This window comes from Phyllostomus discolor, chromosome 6, assembly GCF_004126475.2.
Source record: "Phyllostomus discolor isolate MPI-MPIP mPhyDis1 chromosome 6, mPhyDis1.pri.v3, whole genome shotgun sequence".
Taxonomy (NCBI): Eukaryota; Metazoa; Chordata; class Mammalia; order Chiroptera; family Phyllostomidae; genus Phyllostomus; species Phyllostomus discolor.
This window is the reverse complement of record NC_040908.2, coordinates 167,199,134-167,224,529: the sequence shown is the minus strand read 5'-3', so window position 1 is coordinate 167,224,529 and position 25,396 is coordinate 167,199,134. Positions and strand designations below refer to the sequence as shown.

General features: G+C 56.8%; 2 protein-coding genes and 1 long non-coding RNA gene across 6 annotated transcripts; 2 read left to right on the top strand and 1 right to left on the bottom strand.

Annotated features, from left to right (window-relative positions):
• Nucleotides 1-2,055: 2,055 nt before the first annotated feature.
• LOC118501396 lies at nt 2,056-13,319 on the bottom strand. Its single transcript, XR_004904049.1, has 3 exons — nt 13,309-13,319; nt 11,586-11,593; nt 2,056-2,223 (listed from the first exon to the last, which is right to left on the bottom strand). It is a non-coding gene; the product is annotated as an uncharacterized LOC118501396 (long non-coding RNA).
• CABP2 (calcium binding protein 2) lies at nt 10,790-14,533 on the top strand. Of its 2 annotated transcripts, XM_028517323.2 has the most exons (7): nt 10,790-10,923; nt 11,367-11,543; nt 12,058-12,088; nt 12,887-13,021; nt 13,459-13,568; nt 13,702-13,849; nt 14,420-14,533. In XM_028517323.2, the coding sequence occupies exons 1-7, from the start codon at nt 10,867-10,869 to the stop codon at nt 14,443-14,445; spliced, it is 684 nt and encodes a 227-aa protein (XP_028373124.2). In that variant the 5' UTR covers nt 10,790-10,866; the 3' UTR covers nt 14,446-14,533. The 2 variants fall into 2 exon arrangements, with proteins under 2 accessions (XP_028373124.2, XP_035885670.1); XM_036029777.1 differs by lacking the exon at nt 11,367-11,543 and having other exon boundaries at nt 14,420-14,531.
• Nucleotides 14,534-23,216: 8,683 nt separating this feature from the next.
• Nucleotides 23,217-25,361, top strand: CDK2AP2 (cyclin dependent kinase 2 associated protein 2). Of its 3 annotated transcripts, none has more exons than XM_028517141.2 (4): nt 23,218-23,887; nt 24,172-24,272; nt 24,358-24,490; nt 24,850-25,361. In XM_028517141.2, the coding sequence occupies exons 1-4, from the start codon at nt 23,806-23,808 to the stop codon at nt 24,915-24,917; spliced, it is 384 nt and encodes a 127-aa protein (XP_028372942.1). In that variant the 5' UTR covers nt 23,218-23,805; the 3' UTR covers nt 24,918-25,361. The 3 variants fall into 3 exon arrangements, with proteins under 3 accessions (XP_028372941.1, XP_028372942.1, XP_028372943.1); XM_028517142.2 differs by lacking the exon at nt 23,218-23,887 and adding an exon at nt 23,893-24,008; XM_028517140.2 differs by lacking the exon at nt 24,172-24,272 and having other exon boundaries at nt 23,217-23,887.
• The last annotated feature ends 35 nt before the right edge of the window (nt 25,362-25,396 follow it).

Here is a 25,396-nt window from a genome sequence, read left to right as displayed (position 1 = left end):
CCTGGAATGCGCTAAGTCACTCAGCTCCTTCCCAGGCAAAACGCTGGGTGTGGTGGGGGCAGGGCCGGGCAGGCCTACCTGCCGGTCTGCAGGGATGTTCCCTGCCCGCAGGCCGGTGACTGAGCGAAGGGTATCTCCGTGCACACCCAAGCCTACGTGACTCCTCAGGGCCCGCAGAGGGCTGGGACTGAGCACCCTGCACACTGCTGGGTTCCCAGCACCAGCACACAGTAGGTGCTCAACAAATGCAGTTTCAATAGACTTACCTAAAAAGACAAAAAGCCCCCGTCAGGCCCTCTTTGCCAGAGCCAGCTCTCCTTTTCTTGGCCCTGCCAGCCACAATCAGCTGCTGTTCTCTGAGATTAATAGAGATGATCAGGGCTGGAAAATTGCTGAAAGTATCCTGGAGGCACCAGCGTGCCGAAAATTGCCAAATAGGACGGGTGAGGCCGCAAGGACCGGACCCTGCACCTCAGGATGCCATCAAAGCAAACTGGAGCCCCGGCAACACGGACCAGAGCGCCCGCCCGTGCTGGCCCTCCCTGCCCACCGCCACCCCGCGCCCGCCCGCTGAGGCCGATGGAAGCTCCCGCCCCAGCCGCGCCGGCAGGGGTGCTCTGGGCACCCAGGTCCCTTTCTTTCCTTTCTCTCTCTCTTTTTGGGAAGCCCAGAAACCTTTATTTTTTACTATTATTTTTAAATATATGTTATTGATTGTGCTATTACAGTTGTCCCATTTCCCCCCTTTATTCCCCTCTGCCCTGCACACCCCCTGCCACCTGAACTCCCCCCTCCCCCGCCACCTCAGTTCATGTCCGTGGGTCATACGTGTAAGTTCTTCGGCTTCTCCGTTTCCTACACTATTCTTACCTCCCCCTGTCTATTCTGTACCCACCAATTATGTTTCTTATTCCCAGTACCTTTTCCTCCATTTTCCTCCCCCGCTGATGACCCCCCACGTGTCTCCATTTCTGTGGTTCTGTTCCTGTTCTAGGTGTTTGCTTCTTCTTCTTTTTTTTTTTTAGGTTTGATTGTTGAAAGTTGTGAGCTTGTTGTCATTTTGCTATTCATATTTTTTTACCTTCTTTTTTTTTAGATAAATCCCTTTAACATTTCATGTAATAAGGGCTTGGTGATGATGAACTCCTTTAACTTGACCTTATCTGGGAAGCACTTCATCAGCCCTCCCATTCTAAGTGACAGCTTTGCTGGATAGAGTCATCTTGGATGTAGGTCCTTGCCTTTCATGACTTGGAATGTTCCTTTCCAGCCCCTTCTTGCCTGCAGGGTTTCTTTTGAGAAATCAGCTGAAGGCCTTATGGGAACTCCTTTGTAGTAACTGTCTCCTTTTCTCTTGCTGCTTTTAAGATTCTCTCCTTATCTTTAATCTTAGATAATGTGATTATGGTGGTGTGTGTTTCCTTGAGTCCAACTTCTTTGGGACTCTCTGAGCTTCCCAGACTTCCTGGAAGTCTATCTCCTTTGCCAGATTAGAGAAGTTCTCCATTTTTTTTTTTCCAAATAAGTTTTCAATGTCTTGGTCTTCCTCTCCTCCTTCTGGCACCCCTATGATTCTGATGTTGGAACGTTTAGAGTTGTTCTGACGGTTCCTAGGCCTCTCCTCACTTTTTTCAAATTCTTGTTTCTTCCTTCTGTTCTAGTTGAATGTTTATGTCTTCCTTCTGCTCCAAACCGTTGATTTTAGTCCCAGTTTCCTTTCCGTCATTGTTGGTTCCCTATACATTTTCCTTTATTTCACTTTTCATAGCCTCCACCTTTTCCTCTACTTTGCAACCATACTCAACCATTTCTGGTTAGCATCCTGATGACCAGTGTTCTGAACTGTGCATCTGATCAGTTGGCTATCTCTTCATTGCTTAGTTGTATTTTTTTTCTGGAGCTTTGAACTGTTCTTTCATTTGGGCCTATTTTTTTTTTTTGGTCTCAGCGCACCTGTTAGGTAGCAAGGGGCAGAGCCTTAGGTATTCACCAAGGCAGGGCAGCCCACGTGGCTGTGCTGTGACGCTGTATGTGGGGGAGGGTCCGGCAGGGAACAGTGCCCTTGTTCAGCTCTCTGCCGGCTTTCAGTCACTTCCCCCGCTGCCCACAAGCAAGTCGGGCCCTTCCGGTGCTGATTCCTGGGTGAGTGGTTTTGTGTACGTTCTAGGACCCTGTGGGCCTCTCCAACGCACCCTCTTGTGAGGCCGGGAGTTTCTTCCGCTGCTGTCACCCCCACAGGTGTTTTCAGTCGGAGGTTTTAAGGCTTTATTTCCCCACTGGGGCCCTGGGTTTCATGGTCCATCTGCCTCCCCACTTGTTCTTCCTGGATCACCGCACGGGAATGTGGGACCGCCCATTCCGCCAGCCGCCACGTGGGCCCTTTTCTTTTCTTGGAAAGTGAGAACTTGGCTCTCCGAGTTTCTTCTCTTCGTGCATTCCTTCACAGCCCATGGCACCGGCCACCCCGACGTCACATATTCACACCTCCTCTGTCCACGGTAATAGTGATGGCGAACTCTCAGGGACTGCGGACTGTGTTGAGAAATTCCCAAGTATGACAGCCCTGAGCTTGGTACGGTTCTGATTTCTGTGTGACAGAGGATGAAACTGAAACAGAAAGTCAAGTGGCTTTCCCAAGGTCACGCAACTAGCAAACAGGATTTGAACCGAGGTCTGGCTTCAGGGGCCTCGCTTTTAACTCTCTTTCTTCTGCAAGGTCTGTCACTTCCAGGCCAATGTCTGAAGGGCACCCTGCGTTCCTCAAGCACAGGCTGGCCTTGGGGATGTGGGCGGCTGGAAAGACAGAAAGGCTGGAACTGAGACAGGATAGTAAGATGCTAAGAAAATTCCCTGGCCAGCGGACTAGGAAAACAGATGGAGAGCTGAACAAGCTGGCCGAGCAATTGACAGCCAGGCGCAGATGGGCACCAGGGCAGAAGGCCTGGCCGGGGGCAAAACTGGGAAAACTGGGGGCAGGATCTTGCCCCGAGGGTAACCTCTCCTCCCCCGGCCTTTCCTCCCTGAAGATGACATCCAGGCCTCAGGGGTGTTTCAGCTCCAGGCCCAGAAACGCAGCAAGACCAGGTGGGCGATGCCGGAACCAACTGTGAGGACTAGCGAGCCCTGCCCTGGCACTAGTCTGGGCTAGCTAGCCCTCCCCTGACCAATCAGGGGAGACCAGGACCCTGCAAGGGCGCACCTGGAGTGCTGAGGAATGTTCTGCTGAGACCCTCCCCTGAGACCCGCCCTGAGATCTCCTCCTGCAAGAGAGAGAGATACAAACTCCAGACAGAGGACCCAGTGTGTGTGTGCGTGCTCTCCCTCTGCGGGGCAGCCAGCACCGTTTCCTTTCCTGCCCTCCCCCCAGGCCCCCCTTCTTTCTCCTCCTAAACTGTAAGGCAACGGGCAGCTGGCAGCTTGTTCCAGGCTGATCCCCCGAACCTGTCCCCAAAGCCCCCTTTCCTCTGATGTCCCTGTGGGCTCAGGCAGCCCAGCCCGGGCTCTCCCGTTGCCTCCTCTATGCTAAGCCCTTCCTCGTTTCACTGTCCCCAGCTTTAATAAAGGTACCCTCATAGTGGCCTGAAGTCGTGTTGTGAAATCTTCCCTGCATGAAGTCCATTGCCCACGCACTGCAGCTGGCCCTGGGCAGCCTGCGCAGGGCCAGGCGCCTGCCGGGTAACACAATGAACAGGACTCCCCGAAGCAGCACAGGCACTTGGGGAAACCACCAGGTGAAGATCCGGTGGCCAGAAGGAACACTGGGTAAGCCGGCTGCAAAAATGTCACCACCTCTCCGTTCTCTGCTTAAAAACGCAGGGGTGGCTGATCTGATCTCCCTTCTAACTGCTTGGTTCCTCGCACTTGTCGAAACTACCGACCCTCCTGAGCAGCTGGTCAAGGTCTGACATCTATCTGACCTTCCCCATGTGGCGCTAGCGCAGGGCGCCGCCATCTTGCCCCCACACCGAAGGTGCGACCGCCGTTACCAGGCAACGCGGCCGCAAAAAGAAGTCCCGAGACTCTGAAATGAAAATGTATCAAAAAGCCTGCCTTTTCCCATAAGTCCGCATTGTCTCCAGCTTGCAAAAGCAGTCAAGCAGAGTCAGCCCCGAGTCGGTACAGAGGACCTTCCTATCCCCTGGGCTCCCTCCCTGTGCTCGAGCACGAGCTTAAATAAAGTCTGTCTGGAAGTTCCCCTGGGGTTTGCTCTCCATTTCTACCTCGGGGAACCCAAGAACCCCAATGCCAGTAACACCCCTGGACCTGGGGGCTGCGTCCTCCCAGGCAGAGCCCAGTGCCTGCAGCCCTGCACGCCCCTCTGGCGCCCAGGGCCGTGTTCTCCCAGCTGCCCCTGCCTGAGGCGGGGTGTGGGTAAGGTTCTCAGTGGGTGGGGAGGTCTTCCTTGGGAACTGGGGCCTGACAGAGCTCCCTCTCAGCCCGGTTTGCCTGTCAGAGCCACAAGGAGGAAAAGGCATCCGTCCTAGGGGCATTAGGACCCACCCAAAGCACTGGAAACCAAGCCACCAGGCCCGATCCCCAGCATCTCTTAGCCTCAAGGGAGCTCAAGGCTGCCTGGGGCTGGGAGGCCGTGTGAGCGGGGGGTGCCGGGGCTGACTTCTCTCCCGGATCCACAGTTGAAGGAACATCTGCCCAGCACTTAGCAGCTTATGCAGAGCTTTTGTATAAATGGTCTCATTCCATTTCCCCAGCACCCTGGGAGGGAGGGAGGGATGGAGTCTCTGCCCCACTCTACAGAGGAGGACCCCAAGGCTCAGAGAGGGTCATTCACCTGCTCTGGCCTGGAGCACGCCCTCCCTCCCTCTGTGCTCAGGCATCTGGGACCCGAGAGGATGCGAGGCCCCCTGCCGTCTGCTGCGCTGCCCTCCCGGAGCTCGACCTCTCCCACCACCATGTTCAGGTCCCCTGGAAGGGCTGCCACCCAGGCTGTCTAGGTCCTGTGCTGCAGTGGCTTCGTTTGCCTGCAGTCCCCTGGCTCCATGGGCCCAGCCTGTGGTCTAGCTCTGGGGCCACCCTGGGGCCCCCTGCTCTGGGGCCCAGGTGCACAAGGTTCCCAGCCCGACTGGCCTGGCACCTCCCAGTGTCCCATCCCCCCCTCCTAGTTCTTGTGTACGTCAGCACCTGTCTTCGGGGGGATTTTAAATATACAGAAATAAGTAGCTTTATTGCTACATAAAGTGCCCCTTTACAAAGTGTACGTTCTGTAGTTTTTATTACATTTAGTGGTGTGCAACCATCACCACCATCCGGCCCCAAAAGGAAACCCCCTGCCCGTCAGCGGTCATCCCTCACTCCCCCTCCCCCATCCCCGGGCGACCAGGACTTGTTATGGATTTGTTTATTCTGGACATTTCATGTACATGGCATCACACGCCGTGTGGTCTCCTGCGCCTGCTGCTTTCACTTAGCGTAATGGTTTCCAGACTCATCCGCATGGTGGCGCGCGCCTGCGCTTCGTTCCTTTCTGTGGCCGAACCACATTCCGCCGTGCGGCAACGCACGTTTCCCTGACCCGCTCCTGCGCTGATGGACGTTTGGGTTGTCTCACCTTTTAGCTCTTATGAATCACGCTGTGTGTACATCAGCGTACACACATTGTGTGAACGCACGTTTCAGCTCCCTCGGGTATGCACCTGAGGGTGGAATCTCTGGGTCACATGGGAACTCCTTTGGGGGAGCCGCCGGACTGTTCCAAAGGAGCGGCGCTATGTTATAAACTCAAGAGCAGCGTGCGGAGGTTCCGGCCTCACGTCCTCACCAACGAGCGTTATTGTCCGTCTTTTTTACTCTAGTTGTCCCGGGCAGTGTGAAGTGGTATCTCAACACGGCTCTGTGTGTGTGCTTACCAGGTGCCAAGCCTGGGGGTGGCTTGTGGGGCACAGGGAGGAGGAGGAGCCGTTATCACTGCCCTCGGAGGGATCGCAGCTCGGGGGGTGGGTAGGCAGAGACCCAAGTCTTCGTTCCGCATTGACTGCTATGTACCAGGCAATGCGTGGGCCAGACATCATGGCAGACACTGGAATAGGCGAGATCTTCTTACCTATCTCCACCCTAAGGGACTGTGTGTGTGTGTGTGTGTGTGTGTGTAAGGGAATAGGTTTTCTTTTATTTTTTTTAAGATTTTATTTATTTTAAGAGAGGGAAGGGAGGGGGAGAGAGAGAGAGAGAGAGAGAGAGAGAGAGAGAGAGAAAGAGAAAGAGAAATATCAATGTGCAGTTGCTGGGGGCTGTGGCCTGCAACCCAGGCATGTGCCCTGACTGGGAATCGAACCTGCGACACTTTGGTTCGCAGCCCGTGCTCAATCCACTGAGCTACGCCAGCCAGGGCAGGAAATAGGTTTTTATTAACAGGGTTCCTAGTTCGAGGGAGCTTGGAGCATTCCTACTCTGAACCCTTTTCTGTTACAAGACATAGAACCCCCTTGCTTCCCCAAAGCTTACAAACCAAAGCCACACCCAGAAGTTCCTGGTTATTGCTTATCTGTCCTTTGAAGCTTAAGCTGGCCAGGCAAACAGGTCTCCATCCTCCTTGGGATTTCTACTTGCGGGTTCCGGAGTCACCATCATCCTGCAGCAGCTGTCTCTCTTGAGGCCTGGGGAGCGCGGCCAGGTCACTCCAGACGGTCGTGCAGGGGAAGCTCCATCCCTGAGACACTTCGCTCAGGCCCCCACACGCTCCCCTGGGGCGACAGAGGGGAAGCAGGCCAGGACCTGAGTGTGGCACTGAGCTGGGTCCCAGCGAGCCAGAGGCTGGAGCCTATTGAGGCACGAATCCCTGCATCCCAATGGACTCTCTTAGCAAAGAACATAAGACCTCCACTCGCAGTCCATCTGTCTGTATGTCCATCTATACATCTGTCCAAACACCCATCCATCCAACAACCAAACATCTGACCATCAGAACACCCGCCTACCCATTTATCCACCCATTCACGCAGTTGCCCGCTCAATAAATCCATAATCCACTCATCTTTTTACCCACTCACCTATCCACCTGTCCACTCACCCACCCAGCTGTCTGTGCAATCACACATCCATCCATCTTCCAAACGTTTAATCACTAGCCTGTCTAACAATCCCGCCATGTACTCAGCCGCCTACCTGCTCATCTGTCCACCCATTCACCCATCCATCTCCCCATCCACCCACCCACCTATCCATTCGCCTGTCCGTCCATCCAACCCCCTGTCCACCCTTCCATCCACCTACTCAATCATCCATCTTTCCAACTACCACCCATTCAAACCCCAGTCTGACGAGTCATCCGTCTGTCCACCCACCCATCCATCCGAACATCCATCCACCCACCAGCATGTCAACCACTGATCCTGCTGGACACCCCGGACACCAGAGCCGGGACCTCAGTTCAGCTCAGTCAAAACGGGCAAATCACAGGCACCAAAACGGATGTCCTGAGGTGCCGTTCATTGAACACGAGCCAGGAGGGACTTCCAAGCACGCTTTTCTTCATCTAGACGCAAAGGCTTTGCTTCTTGGTTGAAAATGTTTCCACCCGCTATACCCTGCCCAGTTAGGGCCTCCACTACTCTGGCCTATACTCTGGGACACCCGTTTCTCACGACTTCTCACTGTCTGAGGTGGCTGTTTGGACATGAAGTCATTTATCGCATCCACCATTTTTTTTTAAGATTTTATTTATTTATTTTTAGAGAGGGAAGGGAGGGAGAAAGAGAGACAGAGAGAGACAGAGAGACAGAGAGGGAGAGAGAGAGAGAGAAACATCAATGTGTGGTTACTGGGGGTCATAGCCTGCAACCCAGGCATGTACCCTGACTGGGAATCGAACCTGCGACACTTTTGGTTCACAGCCCGCGCTCAATCCACTGAGCTACGCCAGCCAGGGACATCCACCATTTTTTTGAGCCTTACCCTTATGCCAGGAACCTGCAAGATCCTTTACCATTTAACTTTCACCAAGGTACCATGAGGCAAGTAGGTCAACTCCATTTTCTGGACAAGGAAACTGAGGCTCTGAGAAGTGAAATACCTTGCCTGGGGGGGACCCAGGCCTGGGGCCGCCTTCTATGACCTTGCAGAAAATGGGGGAGCCCCCCCTCTGAGGGGTGTTTGCAGTGCACCCCCAGCTTGTGGGTGGAGATGTGCCCCGGGGTGCCGAGTGCTGAAGGGTGCCCAGGCGGAGCCTGCAAATGAATGGTCAGCAGGAATGGTCATAATGAGCCCTTGACACCCTTGACCATCTGGTCAGAGTCCACTCTCCTGTGAACTCTGGCCTTTTCTCATGTCCTCAGACCTGCTCGGGCTGTGTGGCCACGGCTCCCTTCACTCGGTCATGCCCACCGCCCCTCTGGCCTTGGCTCACAGGTCACTTCCATGGCTCCCACAGGCTCACGGTCGCAGCAGAGTTCCTGCTTTCTGCCCTCTAGACAGCCCCTGGGCCCTCCCTGCACGTAGCCCCACCACGGCCATTCTGTGTTCGCTGGACACGCACCTCCCACCAGGTGGAAGGTTCCAGGCGGCAGGGACTGGCTCCAGCACCCCAGAGGGCACACAGCAGGTGCTCCATGAATGTTTGTTTGCTCAAGATTCAGCCCCTCTGAAATTCTTCCAGCCTCTCACCTCCCATGCCCTCCCCAGGGGCTACTGACCCCTGCCCCCCTCTACCCAGCACCTCCTGTCCATTTCAGCATCTGGGACACCCCACGTTCACAGCTGATCTCTACCGGGGACCCCCACACTGGCCCGGGACCAAGCCCAGGTTAAATGTGGGTGGGCAATGGCAAGAAGGCCCCCCTTCCCCTCTCTCCTCCATGAAACCCCCCGATGCCTGTGTCAGTGCCCCGAGCACCTGGGGACGGTCCACTGGCCCTTCTCCGAGTGACAGGTGCCGGAGGGCAGGGCCCTCAGGCAGACGAGGTCTGCCGTGCGGCCCCAGCAGCCGGCCTCAGACGCCCGAAGAAGGCATCCGTGAATGGACGGCCGGCCGCAGGGCCGCGAGGGGCCAGAGCCCGTGGCTCGGGTGGCAGGATCCGGTTCCCTCGGACAAAAGCTGGTGCAGGGGCAGGTGAATAAATCATGAAGGACCTGGAGCAGGGGTGGGCGGGACAGCTGACCTCATTCTGGCAGGTGAGGAGCAGGCAGCTAGCTGGGTGGTGAGTGGTCTGGGGGCACAACGAGGGGGCGCAAGAGGCCAGCGGGGCTGCCTGGGTCCTTTCCCTTGAGAAGCAGGAGGTTGGAGGTGCTGGCGGGAGGGGGAGGGTCTGGGGGAAGGTTGGGGGCTTGTCTGTCCACAGTCCAGGAGCCATCCTGGGCAGGGACAGACAGAAAGACAGGCCCATGTGAGAAAGAGCCCCACACAGCAGCGGGTGGGAAGTGACAGAGAAGGCCCGAGTGGGCGCCTGTTGGGGAGGGGCTGCCGGTGAGACGGACACACAGACACACCGCGCGTGGGGTGGAGAGCAGGACAGAAGCGGAGGGGGAGGGAGTGCGGGGAGAGTCCGAAGCCAGGGGCCAGAGAGTCGGGTTGGCCGGGGTCAGCACAGCCGGCCCCGTGGAGCCCCTGAGCCGTGTGTGGCCCGCATGCAGGGGACAGGGTGCAGGGGGCAGGGGGCAGAGAAGGCTGGGGTTTGGGGGAGGCGCCGTGTGAGCAGCATGGGGAACCAGGAAAGACGGACCCTGGGGGGCCCGGGGCCCATGGGGCGAGCAACAGGGAGAGGAGAAGCTGGGACCCTAGGGGGACCACACCCACAGCTGCCCACTCGGCGACCCTCCTGCAGGACCAAGGAGACCGGAGTGGGGCGGTGACCCCGGCCAACAAGAGGTGCCAAGCCCTCGTCTCCATGGCCCTTCCCCAGGGCCCGGAAGGTGACAGCCCCCCCACGGGGGACCCCAAGCCCTCTGAGGGCCCTGCGGGGCCCAGCCGCACCCCGGTCAGCCCGGCAGTCACCAGGCGGCGGCTGCTCCTGCAGGAGCTCGAGGCCCAGGTGCAGGCGGCCTACGGGCAGGTAAAGTGGGCAGGAGTGTGGGACCGCCCTCACCTGAGGGGACCGTAAGCAAACAGAGGGGACCCCACGCCCCAGCTGGGGCCCTTTAGGCCAGGCCAGGGCCGAGCCCAGGCAGGAGGAAGCTTGGACACCCGTGTGGATGGAGGGGCCAGCCACTCAGTCAGCCACTCGTGAGGGTGGCCAGCTTCTCTCCCCACCCTGTCCTCGCTGAGTCCCGCAGCCAGCCCACGGCCCCAGAGTTGGGGGCCGGACCAGGCGGAGGGGCCAAGGGCAGGGTGTCTGGGCAGGTGCTCGGAGGTGAGAGCCAGGGTCCCGGCAGGAAAAGGGGCAGGGGCTTCCCGGGCTGGGCAGAGGTGGCCAGCTCTCCCGGGGGAGGCAGGGAGGGGAGGCTCTGCAGAGGCCGTGCCGCCGGGTCTCATCTGCCACTCGGACGGAGAGGTGTCGCGGACCGCCCTGGCACGCCAGGCACCTGGCTTCCCCTCCCAGGCCCGGCCCTGCCGCAGAAGAAACTGAATCTCTTCTGATGGAGAGATTAGGGGCAGGGGCTGCGGGAGAGGGGTGCTGGGGAAGGGCTATCTGGAAGACTCTCAGGGGTGAACGTGGGGAGACGGGGCTTCCAGGGGGCCTTGGGCCCCGGGTGGCCCCCCTCACCAGCAACAATTCTCAGAGATAATCCCAGATTAGGACCCAAGCCCCTGGGCCCAGGGCCCTCCGCCTGCCCACCCGCCCCTGATCTTCCCCACAAAACCCTCGGAAAATCCCCTGCCTTGCGCCCAGACTCGCTGGGAGCAGCTGGGGGCTGGCGGCCGCCCACGGCATCTGCGGAGGCCCAGCCCCGGGCCGTCCCCGGGGCTTCAGGCCTGGCATGGTTTGGGGGCCCATGGGCAACTGTGCCAAGCGGCCCCGACCCCGGAGGCCTAAGGTAGGGGGGCTAAAGGGGAGAGGCCGAGGCCAGGAGCCGGGGCTGGACCCTGGAGGGGTCAGGTGGGGAGCAGGACCCTGTGTGAGGCTGGGCGGGGGTTTAGAGGGGAGCACATCTGGGGGATGAAGGGGTTGGTTCCTTCCCGCTGGGCCTCCCCACCAAGCTCAGCTGGCCCCCAGAGGCCCACCCAGCCGCCTGGCCCTGCTCTCCGCTACTCAGCCTTGACCTGCGGGCCAAAGGGCTTGAGCTCAAGGTCTCACTCTGCCACAGGCTTTTGGGGTGATGTTGGCCAAGTCCTTTGCCTTTGCTGGGCCTCAATTTGCCCAAATGAACAGTAAGCGGTGGGGGGAGGGGCGCCTTCCAGCCTAGAGTGTTGATAGGCCAGGGCCCCCTCTCCCCTGTACCAGGTGCCCTGCCCCAGCTCACGGCTGGCTCTGCTGCAGGACAGCTGGCAGTGGCCCAGCTCCCCCCCAGGGGGCTCCCGCCACGGCCCGGGCCCCGGCCTCAGCCCTGAGGAGCAGGGGGACCCCAGGCCGGGCGTCCAGGGCTACTCGGTGCTCAGCAGCCTGGTGGGGCCTGCCTGCATCTTCCTGCGGCCCAGCATCGCAGCCACCCAGCTCGTATGTACGGCCGCCTGGCTGCCCGCCTGCCCGCCCGCCCACCCGCCGGCCTGCAGCCCTCGCCTCGCCTCCCCCCGAGTAGTGGGGAGAGGACCAAGTGGGGGGCCGGAGCAGAGGCACATGGACCCAGGGGGCTGGGGGAGCAGAGAGAGACCCAGAGAAATGTCAGAGACAGCCACCCAGGGGATGGGCAGGGAGATGGCAGGGCCCCTAGCAGATGGACAGTGACATTGAGGCCCCCACACCTGGGACCTGCCCATCTCTGGCAAATGGGGCCCCGAGCACTGGAAGAGGGTGGCAGGGGGTGGGGAGGCCCCGGGAGAGGCCTGTCGGGCGGCAGGGAAGAGGGGAACCCAAGACCCCCCGGACCCCAGCAGGAGCGGGTGAGAGGAACTGGGTCTGAGCAGTGTCAGGCATGAGCCTGCACATGTGTATTGTGGGGGGTTGAGTGGGGAGCCCCAAAGAACAAGAAACAAGGGGTCCAGGGAATTCCTAACCCTCTGTGCCCCCCCAGGACCGGGAGCTGCGGCCGGAGGAGATAGAAGGTAAAGGGTTTGGGGAAGAAGCAGAGCTTCTGGAGGGGTGGGTGTGGGGGTGCACACACGGGAGGGGGTGCACACACGGGGGGAGCCGGCAGTCTCCGGGAGGACGGACCCAGGAGCGAGAAGGAGGCTGCAGGGGGCCTGTGCGGGGAGACTGGGGACAAGACAAAGCAGGGACAGGTTGGCAGAACCCCAGCTGCCACTGTCTGGTCTCGTGGCTGGCTGTGTCACCGGCCCCTCTTGTGTCTGCTCACTCGGGGCACACTCCCTGGGCACCCGTGGTGTGCCTTGCCTGGTGCTGGGCGCTGGGGGCAGGGCACACCAGACAGAGAGGGCCTGTGTCCTCTGCAGACAGGCGTCAAGGAGTCAGCGAGCACCCGTGGTGCTCAGTGGCACCCGTGGTGCTCAGTGCTTTCAGCGTGGTGCAAATGGGCTGCGGGAGTCGCAATCTGGAGGGAAGGTGTCCCTGAGTCCCCTTGTCCCGTAAGGACCATGGAGGAGGGAGCGTGTTCAGAACTCGAGCTCCGTGAGGTCAGGGAGTTCCTTCCTCCCTCCCTTCTTTCCTCCCTCCCTTTCTTCTTTCTTCATGGTCACATCCCCACTACCTAGAGCACAGCCTGGCACACACTAGATGCTCCTCCAATATCTGCTGAGAGAATGAACTTTAGGAATAGCATGTGCAAAGGCCCTGTGGCCGCAAAGATATTTAGAAGGGGGGAGTGCCTGGACCAAGAAGAGAAGGGTGAGTTGATTGAAACTGGGGAACATAGGGGGAAAAACGGACCCTGTCCCGTCTGGCAGAGCTGCAGGTGGCCTTTCAAGAGTTTGACCGAGACCAGGACGGCTACATCGGCTGCCGGGAGCTGGGCGCCTGCATGCGGACGCTGGGCTACATGCCCACGGAGATGGAGCTCATTGAGATTTCCCAGCAAATCAGTATGTGCCTCGGAACCCGTTCCCTCCCCCCGCCCCAGTTCTCTAGAGACCAGGGCAGGGCAGCTGAGCGAGCAGCCCTGGCACAGGGGTGCCGGCACTGGGTGGCCCCCCGAGCCCAGACCTGGGTCGTCCTCCAGCCAGGACTCCGCCTCCAGAGAACCTCACCATCCCCTACGGGGAGGGCAGGGCAAGGACCACTCTTCCCAGCTGTGAGATGAGGAAACTGAGTATCTGAAAGGCTAAGTGACGTGCCTAAGGTCACACAGCCAGGTCTTGGGAGCCAGGACTTAACCCCCACCAAACTCTTCAGGAAAATTAAGGAAATTCGTAAAGAACTACAGATGACCCAGCCCATGGGGCCCGGAGGGAAGGGAGGGCCGAGGGCTGGGCAGGGGTCTCTGTTGCTCCCCGGGGTCCCTGATGAGCGTGGCCCCCAGCTGGCGGGAAGGTGGACTTCGAGGACTTTGTGGAGCTGATGGGCCCCAAGCTGCTGGCCGAGACGGCGGACATGATTGGAGTGCGGGAGCTGCGGGACGCCTTCCGAGAGGTGTGGGCCCGGGGGCGGAGAGCGGGTGGAGGCCGGCCCGTCTGCTGTGAGTGAGTGAGTGAGTGAGGGGCTGCGTGGGTGAGAGTGACTCGTCCTTGGAGACCCAACGCCGTGGTGCCCAACGCTGCCACAGTTCGACACCAACGGCGACGGCTGCATCAGCTTGGGGGAGCTCCGAGCCGCCCTCAAGGTCCTGCTGGGGGAGCGCCTCACCCAGCGGGAGGTGGACGAGATCCTTCACGACATCGACCTCAATGGGGACGGCCTGATCGACTTTGAAGGTACCGGCTGACAGCACACACCCTGGAAGGGTTTTTAACAGATAAAAGCAGCGTCATCGCTGCACACCAGGCCCTGCGGTCAGCACACCCCAGCCCCTCCCAGTAAATCGGCCCGGAGCCCACGAGAGAGGGGCTGTTATCGACACCCCCCCACGAGCAGGAGAAGGGAGTCCGTTCTTAGGAAGTGGGGGTGCCCCTCGAAAGGAGGTGCCTGGAGCCTGGACCTGAGTCCAGGCGCCTGACCAGAGCCCAGCTCCCACAGAGGGACAGCAAGGGCTGGACACGTATAGGGAGCCAAGGAAAATCAGGATGTAGGAATTCTCCAGAGTAGGCCCCCCAATTTTTCCTGAGCTTCCTAGTGGCCAAAGCAAGGAGGAAAATGGGTTCCGTTACAAGATGTTTTCTGTCCATAAGGCGAAGCCCCTCCCCTTAGCCTGGAGACCCATTGCCGCTCAGGTCCAGGAGACCCCCTCGCGGGCCCTGCTGCGGACCGCACTCCCTCACACCTGGAGACCAGCGCGTTGGCGTCATCCGGAGAGCAGACCCGGAACCCTGGCTTTGTCTTGGCAGAGTTTGTGCGAATGATGTCTCGCTGAGTCCGCACAGAAGCTGGAGGCGGCGGAGGGGCCTCGGGACGACAGCCACGGCTTCCAGTGTGCCCCGGAAGCCCACGGCCTCCCGCTGGGACCCTCTGCCTCTCTTCCCTGCCCCGCCCCCCACCTGTGTGCGATGCCCTTGCCTGCACTCCCCCCACCCTCCTCCTCCACCAAGCCCCACCCACCCACCCACCCACCCATCTATTCCTCTGACAATAAAGTACCTTTAGACCCCGGGACACGGCTTTCACCTCTCACTCCCTCGTCCTGGAGGACCCACCATTTGGTCCCCAAAAGTCCTGAGCCACGGGCCCCTGCACTGTGAGCTCTGGGTGGACAGGGGCCCTGTCTGGAGCCTGGGCGCAGTCCACAGCAAGTGTCGGGAAAGGTCCCTGAACAGGTGAACCCAAGCTGCTCCTCCCAGGGGTGTGTGTTGGCCACTCACCCCGGGCAAGGCCCCTGCCAGACCCGCCATCTCTCCGGGGGGGCCGAGCGGATGCGCGAGGGTTTCCCCAAGATCCATCTCACTCTCCCTCCGAGGGCAGCTGCTGAGAGTCCTTGGAGAAAGAACTTACGTTCTTCCCATCTTTAATTCTCCGCTGGGAGGAGTGGCTCAGCTGTCAGGCGCTGACCGTGCGTCCCCTCAGCGCACCCCTCCCTCCGCTTCGGAGCTGCGGCCTCGCTTTCCCCGGGGCGGGGGCCCCAGCCGCGGAGCCAGCATGGAGGGCGCTAGGACCTGCGCGGTTCTGCCGACTCGAGCTCCTCCCCTGGGTGGTCTTTGCCTCCAGCTCCCCTCACCGTCGCCGCCGGGCTTTCTCGCCTCTCTCTGTCCCCCTTGCAGTCCTAACTCCATCTCACCGTCTGCCTCCTGGGTCACCTGAGTGGCTCGTCTGCTCACTCGAACCCAGCCCTGGTCTTCATAGCCCCGTTTCCAGATGGAGGGAACCCAGAGGCCCCGGCTGAGTGATGGGCTGCAGGTCGCCCGGCCCCACCCTCTCCGCTCCAGTCCATGGGGCACGTGCTGCGGGATTGTCGTTCCTACAATGTCACTTGTACTTGGTGACACTCCCGTTCAGGAGCTGGCCGGCCATGATCCCCTGTGGTCCTCAGGCTGACCCAGACCCTTTGCCTGGCACCTCTCTGGAAGGACCCGGGATGAGCACAGTCACGTGCAATCAGGGTGAAGTGGAGGCGGGACTTGCCCTGAGGCCTGGGGACTCGACAATCACAGTGTCCACAAGAGAGGATGCCTCGGGGTCAGAGCGGACCCGGCAAGGGCCTCAGCCTCTTCTGGTTACAGGGGAGGCCTGGACTGCAGGGCGCAGCCCGCCTGGGAGGCAAGATGAGCCTTGACCTCGAGGTCGGGAAGGGGTGAGAGCTTTCAGCCCCCGTGCTTGGCCCTCTCTTCGCTGCTGCCAACAGGATGGCCTTGGGACAGAGCGGGCAGACACCCACCCACCGGTGCCTTGCCCAGCCCGGAGCATGGACCCGAGGTGCCAGGGCTGGCTACAGTAGCTTCAGCACCACCCTCCTGGAAGATCCCAATTAATCCTTAATCCCCAATTAGGTGATCTCTCCTGCCAGCCGGCCTGGCAGGCCTGGGGAGGAGGAGGCATCACCCCAGGCCAGCAGCTTCACTGGGAGCCCTGGGCCCCACCCCTTCCCACCCCTCTCCACCAGCTGGCCCGGATGGCATTGCTGCTTGAGATATCTGCTCTCTCTGCAGGGATTGGAGGGGGTGGTACCTGCCCAGGGAAGACCAGAGCCCTGCTCAGGGCTGGCCTCCCACCGCCCTCTGGCTCCCAGCCCGGCAGTTGCTGGGACGGACCTCATTGTCTGCAGTGGGTCTGCCGGCCCCAGAAGTGCCCACAGCTCCGCCAGGCCTCACGTGCGCCCTCTCACCCCCAAAAGGTGCTAGCTCAGCAGGTCTCCACGGATAACAGCCGGAGCGGAGCTGGAAGCAGGGCCGGGCGGCGGCAGCAGCAGCAGCAGCAGCAGCAGACAGACCCTGCGCTGAGGCCAGAAGAGGGGCCAGGGCTGCGAGGTCCTCTGATGTTCTGCGAGAAACCGTACATTTAGATTTTTACAGTTTTATTTTTTAGTGCATTTTTAAATTTTTAAATATATTTTATTGATTAGGCTATTACAGTTGTCCCATTTTCCCCCTTTTATTCCCCTCCGCCCTGTGCACCCCCCCCACCTGCATTCCCCCGCTTTTTAGTTCGTGTCCGTGGGTCATACATATAAGTTCTTTGGCTTCTCCCTTTACTATACTATTCTTACCCTCGCCCTGTCTATTTTCTACCTGCCATTCATGCTACATATTCCCGGTACCTTTCCCCCCATTTCCCTCCCCCTCCCTGCTGACAGCCCTCCATGTGATCTCCATTTCTTTTGTTCTGTTCCTGTTCTAGTTGTTTGCTTAGTTTGTTTTTGTTTTAGGGTTCAGTTGTTAATAACTGTTTGTTGTCATTTTACTGTTCAGATTTTTCATCTGTTTCTTAGATAAGCCCCTTTAATATATCACATAATAAGGGGTTGGTGATGATGAAGTCTTTTAACTTGATCTTATCTGGGAAGCACTTTATCTGCCCTTCCATTCTAAATGAGAGCTTTGCTGGGTAGTCATCTTGGATGTAGGTCCTTGCCTTTCATGACTTGGAATACTTCTTTCCAGCCCCTTCTTGCCTACAAGGTCTCTTTTGAGAAATCAGCTGATGGCCTTATGGGAACTCCTTTGTGGGTAACTGTCTCCTTTTCTCTTGCTGCTTTTAAGAGTCTTTCCTTCTCTTTCATCTTAGGTAATGTAATTATGATGTGCCTTGGTGTGTGCTTCCTTGGGTCCAACTTCTTTGGGACTCTTTGAGCTTCCTGGACTTCCTGGAAGTCTATGTCCTTTGCCAGATTGGGGAAGTTCTCCATTTTTTTTTCCAAATAAGTTTTCAATGTCTTGGTCTTCCTCTTCTCCTTCTGGCACCCCTATGATTCTGATGTTGGAATGTTTAGAGTCCTCCTGGAGGTTCCTAAGCCTCTCCTCATTTTTTTGAATCCTTGTTTCTTCATTCTATTCTGGTTGAATGCTTATTTCTTTCTTCTGGTCCAAACTGTTGATTTGAGTCCCAGTTTCCTTCCCGTCATTGCTGGTTCCCTATACATTTTCCTTTATTTCATTTAGCATAACCTTCATTTTTTCATCTAATTTGGGGCCACATTCAACCATTTCTATGAGCATCCTGATCACCAGTGTTCTGAACTGTGCATCTGATAGGTTGGCTGTCTCTTCATTGCTTAGTTGTATTTTTTCTGGAGCTTTGAACTGTTCTTTCATTTGGGCCATTTTTTTTTAAATCTCGGCGTGCCTGTCATGTAGTAAGGGGCGGAGCCTTAGGTGGCCACCAGGGCAGGGCAACCCCTGTTTCTGCATTATGACGCTGTATGTGGGGGAGGGTCCGGGAGGGCACAGCGCCACTTGCTCTGCTCTCTGCCGGCTTTCAGTCACTTCCCTCACTGCCCACAAGCAAACTGGGCCCTTCTGGTGCTGATTCCCAGGTGGGAGGGTTGTGAGAGCTCTAGGATCCTGTGGTTCTCTGCCACAGCCCCACCAGATCCTGTGGGGTCTGCTGCCACAACCCCAACAGGTTTTTACAGTCAGAGGTTTGAGGCTTTATTTCCCTGCACTGGGACTCTGGGTTGGATGGTCTGTCTCACTCTCTAGTTGTTCCTCCTGGTTTGTCTGTATACGAATGTGGGACAGCCCAGTCCACCAGATACCTCCTGGTCTCAAGTCCTCTCCACCCTTCCTACGGGTCTGGGTGAGTGCTTCTTCTTTAATTCCTTGGTTCTCGGACTTCTATACAGTTCAATTTTCTGTCAGTTCTCGTTGTTTTTTGCTTTCAAAGTTGTTGTTATGCTTCTTTTGGTTGTGTAAGGAGTCATAGTGTGTCTGCCTACCTCTCCAACTTGGCCGGATGTCCCACTAAGTCTATTTTAAATAGTTTGAATATAACATACATTCAGAAAGGTGTGTAAATCTTGAGTAGAGCTCAATGGTTTTTTACCTGTGTGCGCACCCAGGTAACTATCATGTGGGAGAGTTTTGTCCAAAGAGCCCCCCGTCCGCCATGGATGAGAATAAGTCTACCAAAACATGATCTGCTTGGGGAGGAAAGGTGGCCGATCTCTCGAAGGAGAAGGACCAAGAGCCTTTTCCTCAGCGGCTTTTATTGTGTTCATTTACACAGGAATTCAGGTAAAGCTCATTACTCATTGCCAGGAAGTAAGGGTCAAATAACAAGAAACTCTGAGGGCCTATTTTGAGTCAGGGCCAGATAGCTAAAGAGCTGTAAAAAACTTTAAGGAACAAACTTACTTCTTCCTTGGACCCTTATCATTTAATTGAGAGCATTCTAAACGAAGCAGATTTCACAGGATTTTACTATTCTTTCTTAGGCCTGATCACCTGGGGAACCCGCCTTTTCCAGCACAGGGCTGCACCACCCTCTGTCATTGTTTCAGGCTTAGGTGAAGCAAGGGAAGTAAGGCAGCCACGAGATTGGGAGATTTTCTCACAGACAATGAGGACTCAGGCTATGTCAAAGCCGAGGGGAAAGGGTCCATCACCACCTTTTGCTGTAGCCCCCAAAGTCCTTCCTTGGGGGATACATGTGATCATGCCTGTCTTAGATCGTTCCCCCTTGGGGAATCTTACCCGTCACTGGCTAACCGACCAAGCATTGGGGACCAGGCAGGGTGAAGTAAAAGGAAGAGAAGTGGCACTCCTGCCAGGGAGATAAGCTTTTGTCTCCTTGGTGGCTTATGGTCCAAGGTCATTCCCTCAGCCTTAGCCTTGGCGGGGGGTTACAGCTTCTGATACCAGGCAGGATGGTTCCCAACACTATCACCCAGATCAAGATACTGCATCCACTTATTTTAGGACAGTTCTAGGTTTACAGAATTCTTTTGAGGGTTTACAGTGAGTTCCCATATACCCCAAACCCCACTTTTCCCATGTGTTAGGCCAGGTTCTCCAGAGAAATAGCACCAATAGGAGAGGTGTATGTATGTGTAAAGATATCTATTATGAGTTACTGGCTCAGGTGATTGGGACAATCACCTGATTGGGCAGTCCCAAGGTCTGCAGCCAGCAAACTGGAGGCCCCGGAGAGCCCATGGTGTAGTTCCAGTCCAAGCCGGAAGGTCTGAAAACCAGGGAAGGTGATGGTGCAATTCCAGTCTGCAGTCAGGAGAACACAGGTGTTCCAGCTCAGCGGTCAGGCAGGCAAAGGTCCCTCATACTCAGCCTTTTTTGGCCTATTTACATCTTCAACTGATTAGATGAGGCTCACCGCACTGGGAAGGGCAATCTGCTTTCTTTAGTCCACTGATTCAATGGATGTTAATCACACCCAGAAATGCCTGCACACACACACGCCCAGACTCACGTCTGACCACGTGTTGGGGAATCCCATGGTCCTGTCAGGTTGACACTGAGCCCTAACCACCACACTATTCTTAACACCTGCACTACAGTGGTACAGTTGTTGCATTTAATGACTTCTACTGATACACAGTTATTAACTGAAGTGCACATTTTATGCAGTGTCACCAGTGTTTTCCTGATTGTCCTTTTCCTGTGCCAGAAGGCCATCCAGGACACCGCCTTACATTAGGTGTCATGCCTCCTTAGGCTCTTGGTTGTGACACTTTCTCAGATTTTCCTTGTTTATTTTCTAAAAGTGATTTGACAGTGTTGAGAGAGACTGATCAGGTGTTTTATATAATGTCTCTAAATTGGGATCTGCCTGATGTCTTCATGATTAGTCAGGGTTACGGATTTGGGGAAGAAGAGCGCAGAGACGAAGCGCTGTTCTCCTCCGCCACGTCAAGGGTGCGGCCTCGATCACCTGGCTGGAGACAGCGTTTACCAGATTTCTATACTCTGAAGTCACTCTCCTTTGCCTCCCTCTACCCCCGTACTCTTTGGAGGGAAGTTACTATGCACAGCGCACGTGTAAGGGCAGAACATCAACATAAATTGCTTGGAATTCTTCTGTATGAAAGATCTGTCTCTTCTCCCCCATTTATGTATTTGTTTGTTTATTCAATCAATGACCTGCATGGGCTCGTGGGTGTTTATTCTGTACTTTAAGTTTAATCTAACACTATTTTATTCTGTTTTTCAAATGGCTCCAGTGTGGGCTCCTGTCTCCCTTTGACATAGCCCCATCATTCTGGGGGTTTCTCTCTAATGCTTTATTATTTCTATTATTGTTATTCGTTTTACTTTTAGAGAGGAAGCAAGGAGGGGAGAAGGAGAGGGAGAGAAACATCGATGTGAGAGAGGAACATCAACCAGTTGCTGCTTGTGTGGGCCCCGACCGGGAATCACACCAGTGACCTTTCCCTTTGTGGGACAACGCCCAGCCAGCTGAGCCGCACTGGTCAGGGCTATTATTATTATTATTACTATTATTATTTTAAAATGAATTTATTGGGGTGACATTGGTTAATAAAACTATTTAGGTTCCAGGTGTACAGTTCTATAACACATCACCTGTACGTCGTATTGTGTGTTCACCACCCCAAGGCAAGTCTCCTTTGGGGCTTTGGTTTTGTTTTCAGCATTTTATTTCTTTCTGCACCACAAAACACTCCAGCACACACTGAGTATTTCCCGCCCGAGTCCCAGGATCAGTCACTTCTGCAAAGAACTCGGATTCATTTTACTGGAGAATGGGGTTGGAAACCAAGACCTGAGTGCTGGATTGCTCCTGGGCCCTCACAGGTGATGCAGAGTGAGGACATACGTGTGTACACTAACCCGTGTGTATATGCACATTTATAAATGTTTCTGTATGCAACCAAATGTATGTGTATTGAGCTAAACATAAATTCATCTTGATGCCTCCAGTTCCAATCCACTACCACGTGGATCAGTCTGGCTAGACTTAGACCCTCCCCTGGCTTCGCTGTAACTTCTCATTCCGGTGGTGAGAAATCCTGTCCTCTAACCGCCTACTGCTCAGTTCTCGTGCGCATGTGCAGAGGCTTCAGCATCGCTAACCCCACCCCCACGGGAAACCACCTCACCGCTAGAGCGCAGCGCTCCGTGCAGTTCCTGTTGTCTGCGTTCTTGCAGAACCCCCTCATTTCCAGGTTAGCACCCCATTCCCCCACCCCTTCAGAGAGGCCGTTTCATAGCATTGCAATACAGCTAAATTCTTTTGTCATATTCTGCATCCCATCCTGGGATCCTTGGCCACCTAAACGAATTCTTATTTTTATTTATTTGTTTGTTTGTTTTAGAGAGAGGGGAGGGAAGGAGAGGGAAAGAAACATCAATGTGTGGTTGCCTCTCGTGCCCCCCCCCCCAACTGGGACCTGGCCTGCAACCCAGGCATGTGCCCTGACTGGGAATCGAACCAGAGACCCATGATCAATCCACTGAGCTACCCCAGCCAGGGCTAAATGATTCTCTTAAAATGTACACACATTAAAGTTTACTCTTTGAGAAATGTAAATGTCTTGATTTCACTGTTACAGTCTCCTACAGAATAGTCTCACTGCCCTAAAGAAAAAAGTCCCCTGCGCTGCGCCTATTCAGTGCTACCCCTCGGCACCCCTGGCAACCGGGACGTTTGTACTTTGCGTGTAAGTCCGCCTCTTCCAGAATGTCATAGAATCGGAATCATACAGTTGAGGCTTTCTCACCCGGCTTCTTTCATTTGGCAACACGCCCACCTGTGTCATTTCAGGCTAGATGATTTCCTCTTATTGCTGAGTAACAGTCCATTGTAGGAATGTACCACAGTTTGCTCAACTATTGCACACCACCTCTCCTGAGAAGACTTCTGTGCGGTCACCAGGCCGGCCCCTTCCTCTAAGTTCCAATGCTCCCTGTCCTAGTCTCCACATTGCCTCCCTGCACTGGGCGCCTTCGCCTCGCTGCGTCTTCCTCGAGCCAGGAGCTCCCCGAGGGCGGAGGCCACGGTCATTCACTCTCATAGCAGTGTCCAGCGCAAGGCCTGGCCTAGAGGACGGAGTCAGCACGTGTTTGTCGGATGAGCGAGTGTCCTGGGGATGAGACACATCTACAGACTTGGCGGCACGAAGGGCACACAAAGCCAGAGGGTTTAGGGAGAAGCGGCCTGGGAGAAAGGGTTCCTGTTCGGACGCCAGTGGGAGATCCAGGGTAGTGAGGAAGGAGACGTGAAGGGAGGGGTCTGGGTGGAGAAAGGGAAAATTTTTGAGGCACTGGAGCGCAACAGAAAAGAGGAGAATGAAACAATAAAGCAGTTTATGAATATTCATTCAATCCACACAACCACCCCATAAGATAGTTATTATTAGCGCCTCTATTTTACAGACGGAGAAACCGAGGCATATTGAGGTAAGAACTTGCCCAAGGGAAAATGGCTATTGGGGCAGTGTGACATTCCGTCATTGTGCCTGGTCGGTGCTCTTTTGATACAGGGCGCGGCATGCAGTAAGCATTTGACAAGGGCTAGCTGTTCCTACGATTGTCATTATACGGCACGGGCGTGGGGGGTCTTGGGGAAGCGGGTTGAGGGGTCTCCGAGGTCGCCCTTGGACCTAACGCTAGCCTAAACGCCCAGAACGAGGCAATTCGGAAAAGGTACGAGCGTGGCGGCGGTGAGGGACCCGTTTCCATGGGAACAAACGAATGCTTTAGGAGGGCGCCTGCGCAGATCGGGAACAGGTTGTTGAACCGGCGAAAGGTGACGTAAAAGCGCACGGGGTGAGACGCAGGGCTCGGAACGTCAAAGCCCTGCGTCCTCCGGCGTCCGGGGCGGAGGAAAGGCGCGCTCTGTGGTGGCGGCGGCAGCGACAGCATCTCCAGCTGGGCCGAGACCCGGTGGCGCGGAGCCTACGTGCGAAGCAACGCAAATGAGGCGTCAGGGCGGTGCCCGTGCCTGAAGAAGACCCTTCGGCGCGTTTCGCGGCAGACCAAACCCAGGTCCCGGCTTCCGAGGCCCCGCCTCTCGAGTCTTGGGACTAATCGGTTTGAGAGCGCGCGGTCCGGGGCCGCGAACTCTCCAATTGCGGAGGGCTCCGGACACCGCCCAATCCGGAGCAGACAGGTGCGAGGTCCGGAACGCAGAGACCAATCAACAGCGGTTGCGGCCTGTTGGGGCCGCCCTCAGCCAATGAGGAGGTCCGAGTGATACCTGTGCGCACCAATCGGGAGTGAGAGAGCGTTTGTACCCGTCCGCCCTTCCGGCCCAAGCTCTATTTACCAGGGGCGTGCAGCCCGCCTACCAATCAGAGCGCAGCTGAGTGGCTAGGCAGCCAACCCCGGAGGAGCGGCCGGCCGACGTCCGCCGCACCCAAGAGTTGGGGATGTCCTACAAACCCATCGCCCCCGCCCCCAGCAGCACCCCGGGCTCCAGCACCCCCGGACCCGGCACCCCAGTCCCTACAGGTGAGGATGCAACTCCATCCCTGCTCGTCTCCTTGGGCGGTCGAGGTCTGGGAAAGAAGACGGCCTGCCGCCTACACTCCCTGAGCCTCAGTTTGCTGGCCTGTGAAGTGGGCGTGGTCACGTCAGGGCTTGGTGGGCGGGGGGAGGGGTTTGTCCCTGAAGTTGAGCGGCCTGAAATGAAGCATCCGTTTGGAAAGAATCGGACGAGTCCGGTCAGGGGCTTGGAGCGCTGGGGAGGAGATGTCCCTGTCCCGGGCTGACCTCTCAACTCGCGCATGTTGCAGCCGGAAGTGTCCCATCTCCGTCGGGCTCGGTGCCGGGAGCCGCTGCCCCTTTCAGACCACTGTTTAACGACTTTGGACCGCCCTCCATGGGCTATGTGCAGGTGAGTGGGGCCGACAGATTGCCTACGGTTGGGGACTGGAGGCCCCCAGGGCCTGAGCTCACCGCTCTGTTCTCTTTTGACGTAGGCAATGAAGCCACCCGGCGCCCAGGGCTCCCAGAGCACCTACACGGACTTGCTGTCGGTTATAGAGGAGATGGGCAAAGAGATTCGGCCCACCTATGCTGGCAGCAAGAGCGCCATGGAGCGCCTGAAGAGAGGTGAGTGAGGCCAGGCCCCCGACCCAGGAAGGAAGGGCTTCAGGAGGTCCCCTGAATCAAGCTTAGGCGAAGGCTCAGGATCACTGTCTGTATGTGTATTGAATTCATAATGTGTATTGAATTGAATTGAATTGAAATTTATTCAATTTCCAGGGAAGGACTGGGGATTTTGTATTTCAACAGGGCAGATGTAGGGATTAGCCAAACCTCTAATCTTGTCTAGCCCTTCATTAGAGTGTGGTCCCCTGTACTGAAAGGAAAGGGGGAGGAGAGGGAGGGGTCTTCTCTGGAGGGGGAGGATGGGACTGGAGGATGCTGAGACCCTGTATGCTACTTCCCCACCCCCACCCCCACCCCAGGCATCATCCATGCCCGGGCCCTGGTCAGAGAGTGCCTGGCAGAGACAGAGCGCAACGCCCGCACGTAACAGGAAGCACCTCCACCTCCGACTCTGGACCTTTCCCGGCCACTGCGGGGCATCTGCTTCTCCCTGGCCTTCACCCCGAGTTGCGCTTCCTGTCCTGTGTCCCTTGGTGGGTGCCCTCCAGGAACCAGGGGGTGGCTCTCACTCCAGTCGGCGGCACTAACTTGGGACCCCTGGAATAGTTAGCCGCGAGGTCACTGTGCGTCCCACCCGTGACCTGCCGTCAGTGTCGACCCGACTGGAGCTGTCTTCTTCCTGTGCCCCGCCGCTCAGCACTTACCCAGGACTTCTCCCCACTCTGCCCCGGACCCCTCCCCCCCAGCAGGGCCTCAGAAGGCCTGCCACCTCCCTGCCTCGTCTTCTGGGCGACAGCCTCTCTTTTCTCAGTGTGTCTTTTGCTAAACATGCCCTTTTTGTATAAATAAAGGATAATTTGGAGTTGTTCTCACAGCTTTTAGCCTTTCTGAGTCTGGTGCTTCCGC

What these genes read in the sequence shown, in the direction of transcription:
- CABP2 (XM_028517323.2), top strand. Translation starts at nt 10,867, where the DNA reads ATGGTTTGGGGGCCCATGGGCAACTGTGCCAAGCGGCCCCGACCCCGG. An exon ending in GCATCGCAGCCACCCAGCTC is followed by an intron (nt 11,544 to 12,057) that starts GTATGTACGGCC and finishes GTGCCCCCCCAG; the next exon opens with GACCGGGAGCTGCGGCCGGA. An exon ending in GCGGCCGGAGGAGATAGAAG is followed by an intron (nt 12,089 to 12,886) that starts GTAAAGGGTTTG and finishes CCCGTCTGGCAG; the next exon opens with AGCTGCAGGTGGCCTTTCAA.
- CDK2AP2 (XM_028517140.2), top strand. Translation starts at nt 23,806, where the DNA reads ATGTCCTACAAACCCATCGCCCCCGCCCCCAGCAGCACCCCGGGCTCC. An exon ending in CGGCACCCCAGTCCCTACAG is followed by an intron (nt 23,888 to 24,357) that starts GTGAGGATGCAA and finishes CTTTTGACGTAG; the next exon opens with GCAATGAAGCCACCCGGCGC. An exon ending in CATGGAGCGCCTGAAGAGAG is followed by an intron (nt 24,491 to 24,849) that starts GTGAGTGAGGCC and finishes CCCCCACCCCAG; the next exon opens with GCATCATCCATGCCCGGGCC.